The sequence below is a fragment of the Culex pipiens genome, chromosome 1 (genome assembly GCF_016801865.2).
Source record: "Culex pipiens pallens isolate TS chromosome 1, TS_CPP_V2, whole genome shotgun sequence".
Taxonomy (NCBI): Eukaryota; Metazoa; Arthropoda; class Insecta; order Diptera; family Culicidae; genus Culex; species Culex pipiens.
The window spans coordinates 116855870-116862910 of NC_068937.1; the positions used below are offsets into that span (position 1 = coordinate 116855870).

Consider the following 7041-nt stretch of genomic DNA (forward strand, 5'->3'; position numbering starts at 1 on the left):
AGTTAAGTGAGATCCAAATATATGTGAAAACACATTTTTATACATAACTTTTGAACTACTTATCGAAACTTCAATCTGTATTAAACTCGATCTATGGGACCCTAAACCAAGTCGAATGCAACAAGTTCGGGTCAAATCGGTTCAGCCAGTGCCGAGAAACATGAGCTAGTTTGTTGGTCACATACATACATACACACACACATACACACACACATACACACACACATACACACACACATACACACAGACATTTGTTCAGTTTTCGATTCTGAGTCGATATGTATACATGAAGGTGGGTCTACGACGTTTTTATATGAAGTTCATTTTTAGAGCAGGATTATAGCCTTACCTCAGTGAGGAAGGCAAAAGTTTTACGATTGCACAGTGGTCCGAAACCGAAATCTAGCGTGACAAAATTGATAGCGGCCACACGTTAAGATTTAGAGCTTTGGTGTCTTCGGGACAAATGATCAGGGTCAATAGGGGCATCTTTTGGTATGGTGGGCATTAGGGTGGTCCAAATTTTAGGGTGGTTCAGAATTTTTATTTTGGCGGGATGACGAGATAGCGCTTTGGTGTCTTCAGAAAAGTTGTAGAGAACACCATTCTGAGCAACTTTGCTGAAGAGCACAAAGCTCTATCTTCAAACGGGAAGTTTCTAGAGCCATTTTTGTAATTTAGGTTGAAGTGTTTATGAAAAAATGAGTTTTTTGAATTTATCAACTCAGGCTTGTGTCGTAGCGAGTTGGTGTCTTCTAGACATTTGTAGAGCTTATCAAAACACACATTTATCTTCCAAGAGAGTAAAAATCGGACCTTTAAAACGAAAGTTATAGCCAAAATACGACGAAAAAGACGCCATTTTGAAATGTGAATAACTCGAAAAAGTGGTGGAGTTTTACCTCGCTCTTAGAAGCATCTGAAAGTATACATTTTAGAGTATATTTGCTGAAAATATCTCGGGGGTCTTTTTTGTTTAACTCATTTAATCTCAATTTGAAAATGAGCATTTTTTAATCGTTTTCTGCCCATAACTTTTGATAGAATTGACCAAAATTCATTTTTCAAGAATAAAAATGTTCATTTTGACAAGCTCTACAATTGTCTAGAAGGGCTCAAAAATGTACAAAATGATCTAGTGGTTGTAAAAGAAGAAACAAGTTTTGGCTGAAATATTTCAGGAATAAATTTAATTATTTTGTTGATTCCTGAAATATTTCAGCCAAAACTTGTTTCTTCTTTTACAACCACTAGATCATTTTGTACATTTTTGAGCCCTTCTAGACAATTGTAGAGCTTGTCAAAATGAACATTTTTATTCTTGAAAAATGAATTTTGGTCAATTCTATCAAAAGTTATGGGCAAAAAACGATTAAAAAAATGCTCATTTTCAAATTGAGATTAAATAAGTTAAACAAAAAAGACCCCCGAGATATTTTCAGCAAATGTACTCTAAAATGTGTACTTTCAGATGCTTCTAAGAGCGAGGTCAAACTCCACCACCTTTTCGAGTTATTCACATTTCAAAATGGCATCTTTTTCGTCGTATTTTGGCTATAACTTTCGTTTTAAAGGTCCGATTTTTACTCTCTTGGAAGATAAATGTGTGTTTTGATAAGCTCTACAAATGTCTAGAAGACACCAACTCGCTACGACACAAGCCTGAGTTGATAAATTCAAAAAACTCATTTTTTTCATAAACACTTCAACCTAAATTACAAAAATGGCACTAGAAACTTCCCGTTTGAAGATAGAGCTTTGTGCTCTTCAGCAAAGTTGCTCAGAATGGTGTTCTCTACAACTTTTCTGAAGACACCAAAGCGCTATCTCGTCATCCCGCTAAAATAAAAATTCTGAACCACCCTAAAATTTGGACCACCCTAATGCCCATCATACCAAAAGATGCCCCTATTGACCCTGATCATTTGTCCCGAAGACACCAAAGCTCTAAATCTTAACGTGTGGCCGCTATCAATTTTGTCACGCTAGATTTCGGTTTCGGACCACTGTGGATTGGTAGCAACAACTTCCATGTGCTGTCCACCAGCTAGGATGATTGAAAAATTTCAAGATGCCAACAGGCTTACTCTAGTCATATAATGGATTTATTTCTTGCCATCGCGGATTTTTTTTTGTGTTCTCAAACATTGTAATTAGATGGTAAAATAAGGGGGAACTAATTCAATACGCACGTTTAAACTCTTTTTCCACTCTGCTCAAGCTCTGTCTCATTTAAAAAAAAAGAATAAGTTCTCAATATCACCATGTTGATGCACCAAACTTTCCAAATAATCATCCCATAAGCAGAGGAAAAAAAGGGACCATCAGCTTAAGATTTGCAATGCTTCTTTCGTGTTTAACTTTAGCAGCATCGCGCATAAAAACCGTTAGTCAAAAAAAGCAGGCAAGAAAAAAACTGAAATCTTGTTGAATTAAGGAGAAAACCGGTATTTTTTTAATTTGACCCATGCGTGCATGCTGCGGAGTGCAACATTTATTTTTGGCACTGCATATTTGTGGGGCGATAAATGCTTTAACAATTCTTCTTTGCGTTCAATTCCTGGAAAAAGTGCTCACGGTCCAAATCTTCCTTAACCGACATGTGTCCAGAATTTGCAGTCATTCGAACGGTGACCGCGAAACTGGACGGAAGGACCATGAGTTCAAGTGTACATTTACGCAGCTTGGGAGTGATTTTATGGTGTGCTTTTGTTTGTAACTTTTGTGATTGCTCAACAGTGAGTTATATTGTGTTTAATTTAAGTGAGTGATTACAGAAATTTTTTTTTCAGTTTCGTCTGGGAAAGTCCAACTTATCTAACTTGGAAACCTCAATTTTTAAAAATAGCCGCGATCCTTCCAATGCATTCCACTCTGTCAAAAAACCGGCATACTCTCTGCAAAACGTAATAAACACATCAAATTTGGTTTCGTTACCTCAACCTACATTAAATGGATTGTCAGCCCTCTTTCCGAATCCGAGCTCTACAGAATCTACTCCCTACGAAGATTCTACTAGTACAATCAGCCCATCCGCTGAGTCAAGTGCCTCCGGCCTACCTGATGGACCAAGTGAGAATGTACCGGGTGAAGCAAATTTGAATCCGCCACGTTTCCCGAGTTTGATTGAATTGATTGCTCTTCAACCGGATATTAATGCCGTGCGTCCTGTTGTCACATATTCTCCTATTTTTACAACTCCAACAACTGTAACAAGTACGGCATCAACAACCACTACCCCAAGCTCAACATCTACCATGCCTGTATCGTCAACAGACGCTTCGACAGCGTCTGAAACACCGAGTCCTCCGACAGAATCATCGCCTACGACAGCAACTCCAAGTTCTTCAACGGACTCGTCAACTCCAGCAGTATCTGATACAACATCTACCACGCCGTTATCGTCTACCGATGCTTCGACTGTATCTGACACTCCGAGTCCTCCGACAGAAGCAACCTCTCCAGCAGTGTCTGATCCTACACCTACAACAGAAACTCCAAGTTCTTCAACGGACTCGTCATCTCCAGCGGTGTCTGATCCCACATCTACCACGCCTGTATCGTCTACCGATGCTTCGACTGTATCTGACACTCCGAGTCCTCCGACAGAAGCAACCTCTCCAGCAGTGTCTGATCCCACATCTACCACGCCTGTATCGTCTACCGATGCTTCGACTGCATCTGACACGCCAAGTCCTCCGACAGATGCAACCTCTCCAGCAGTGTCTGATCCTACACCTACAACAGCAGGTCCGAGTTCTTCAACGGACTCGTCATCTCCAGTGGTGTCTGATCCAACATCTACCACGCCTTCAGCGGTGTCTGATCCTACACCTACAACTCAGGGGCCAAGTTCATCACCAGCCCCATCTGACACGCCAAGTCCTCCGACAGACTCTACTCCAAGTTCCTCTACCGATTCCACTACGGCCAGCCCTGTCGCTCCAGCGGCTATTGTCGGTCAAATACCACACGTGTTTCAGTTGTTCCCTGGTTTCAACCCACCACCAAGTGGTAGTGCACTGTTACCGACTATAGGGGGTAATCCAGCTCCAGCCAACGACAGCCCGCTTGACCAAATTCAAGGAGCTGCGGCGCAGCTGATAGCTAGCAGTAACATCCCTAGTATTTTTAACAGTACTGCTGGAGGACTAAGTGCCATTGCTTCACTTCCCAATGTTAACGGTATTAATATTCCGACCCCCGTAGCCAATGACAGTCCAATCGAGCAGATTCAAACAACTGCTGCTCAACTTCTGGCCAGTGGTAGCTTTCCATATGTTTTTAACACTACAACGGGTGGACTCAATGCTATAACATCCATTCCTAGTAATGCAGGTATCAATCTTCCGCAGCTCCCAACGCTCGGAGACACACCTGTAGCCAATGATAACCCAATCAGTCAACTTCAAACTACTGCATCCGAATTGTTAGCAAGCAGCAATGTTCCGAGCATCTTCAATAGCACTACAGCTGGAATCAACAGCATTGTTAGCAACGCTGGAATCCAAATTCCGCAAGTTCCTACCTTCAGTGATGTCTATGTAGCTAACGACACTCCTCTGAATGAAATTCAAACTGCTGCTTCTCAATTATTAACAAGCAGTAATATTCCGAACATATTCAACGGAACTACTGGATTAAATGCGATTACTTCACTTCCCAATATCACCGGAATCAGTATCCCGGCGATTCCAACCTTAGGTGATGCGCCTGTAGCAAGCGATACTCCGGTAAGTCAGCTACAAACGGCTGCTTCTCAGCTTGTAGTTAACTCGAATCCTTCCAGCATCTTTAACAAAACTGCTGGTGGATTGAATGCACATTCTTTTCCATATGCCTACGGAGGGTATTTCCTCGGTAATGCTCCGATAACCAACGACAGCCCTTTTGTGCAAATTCAAAGTGCGGCATCGGAAGCTGTAAACGTTTTTAACAGCACCGTTAACAATAACAATCCCATAAATCAAGCACAAAATGCGGCATCACAGCTTCTTGCCAGCAGCAATATTCCATCCATTTTTAATACTACTGCAAATGGCTTGAACAACTTTGCCATCCCAAGCTTCAACATCCCTCAAATACCAACATTTGGTGATGTCCCTGTTGGCAATGATGGTCCTTTCACCACTGGACTTCAAAACACCGCCGGTAATCCACCAGTCTATAGGCCACTCCCAGATCTTTCCAACTTCCAATCCCAGCTTGCAGTTTTAGTATCTCAACTTAATAACGAGACTGCTCCATTTCCCAACAACCCTAACGTCCAGTTAGATGATATCCTGACGAAACCACAGACGAATCCCGTCAATTCCGCACAGCTTCAACCAAGCCCACCAGTTACAGAGAAGCATCCACTGTTGACGATTTTCCCGCAACAAGTCCAATCCGACAGCTACTTTGGAATTCCGTCATTCAGCCTACCCAACAATACCTTCGGGCAATTCATCAATCAACTAGCTGGATTAGCTTCAAACTTCACTGGAGGCGCTTCAAATGCCACTAACACCAACACCACGGAGAGTACCAACTCTGGAACTAATCCTTTGCAAAGCATTGGGAATCAAATTTCATCCGGATTTAGCAACGTAGCAGAAGTTATATCAAACGGCACGGCCGCGATCGGAAACCTTGGAGCACAAATCGCGAACCAAACTGCTTCTTCTAATGGAACTAGTGCCAACAACGCAAATGGAACTGTTGTTCCAGACGCGAATCAGCTAGGAGGAGCCCTATCACAAATCATTTCGAATGGAACAAGCATCATTACGGCGCCAATAAACTCAATCTTTCAAACTAATTTCAGCAGAGCATACAACCCCGCACTAAACAATCTTTACAATCAATTAAGTTCTGTTGGAAGCAACGAAACAGTCACTCAGGTGACTAATGCGCTTAGTCCTGCCGTACTCGCTGGACAACTGAGTGGAATTCTGTCACAACTGCAAGCAAGTAATCCACTAGCTTCGAACGATGTCGCACCCAGTCAACAGCAAGAAGCCAATTCAAATGGCATCCTAAACTGGAACGCGATCAACAAACTACCCATAATCAGTAACTGGATCGGTACAAACAGTAACAACAAACCTGTCAGCATCGCAAGGCCCACGCTAAGCTGTCCAGTTTGCCAGGAGGTCTGTGGAAAGGTGAACTCTCCAGTTAAACTGCGCCAGCAACGTGTCGTCGGAGGAACTGTCGTAGACCCCGCGAACAAGTACCCCTGGACCACACGCTTTGTCTACTTCAACTCCAACGCCGGACAGGGATCGCTGATAAACGATCGTGCCGTCGTAACAACCGCCACCACCGTCATCGGAATGCCACTCTACTCGCAGGCAACGGCACTGTTCAACGTGTACGACACCCTGTCGACAACGGAGCAACGCTTTTCCAAGAACCTAGCCAGAGTGATCCCCCATCCCAAGTTCAACACGAACAACCCGCTCAACAACAACATTGGCATAGTGATCCTCGATAGTCCCGTCGCGATGTCCACGTTCATCCAACCCATCTGCTTGCCAACGACGTTTGACTCGTACGCCGGAACGCAGGCTGTGGTCGCTGGATGGGGTGCTGACAGCATTGGGGGTCATTCATCACCGGTTCCGCACGAGGTATCGATTCCGATATACTCCTCGGCAGAGTGCAAACTGGCAAACGACAATCTCACCACTAACAATCTGTGCGGTGGAGTTGTTCAACCAGCTCAATCGGGTTCGGTGAAATCAACGTGTGAGGTAGAATGTTGATATTTTATTTTTGAATGTTTTAACTATTCTACTAATTGACTAACTTACATTTTAGGGTGATGACGGAGCCGGATTGATGGCACCATCCCGAGTTGATCCTTCCTTGCTGACACTCATCGGAATCACTATTGAGACTGCTGGCGAAGGATGTGGAAACAACAACCAACCGGCCGCATTCACCAATGTCCAAAACTACATCGACTTTGTCCTGTACAACGGAATTGGGTGTGGGTGTTAAGCAAGGAATTTCTTTCATTTATTAATAAAAAAACTTCTTCACAGCAGATTACAA

At 43.1% G+C, this 7041-nt stretch overlaps 1 protein-coding gene across 1 annotated transcript; it reads left to right on the forward strand.

The window, feature by feature from the left end:
- Positions 1 to 2591: 2591 nt before the first annotated feature.
- Positions 2592 to 7035, forward strand: LOC120415563 (mucin-17-like). The gene is made up of 3 exons (XM_039577139.2): positions 2592 to 2738; positions 2793 to 6737; positions 6805 to 7035. Exons 1-3 carry the CDS (start codon positions 2601 to 2603, stop codon positions 6985 to 6987), a joined length of 4266 nt encoding a protein of 1421 aa, XP_039433073.2. The 5' UTR covers positions 2592 to 2600; the 3' UTR covers positions 6988 to 7035.
- The last annotated feature ends 6 nt before the right edge of the window (positions 7036 to 7041 follow it).

What these genes read in the sequence shown, in the direction of transcription:
- LOC120415563 (XM_039577139.2), top strand. Translation starts at nt 2,601, where the DNA reads ATGTGTCCAGAATTTGCAGTCATTCGAACGGTGACCGCGAAACTGGAC. An exon ending in ACTTTTGTGATTGCTCAACA is followed by an intron (nt 2,739 to 2,792) that starts GTGAGTTATATT and finishes TTTTTTTTTCAG; the next exon opens with TTTCGTCTGGGAAAGTCCAA. An exon ending in CGGTGAAATCAACGTGTGAG is followed by an intron (nt 6,738 to 6,804) that starts GTAGAATGTTGA and finishes CTTACATTTTAG; the next exon opens with GGTGATGACGGAGCCGGATT.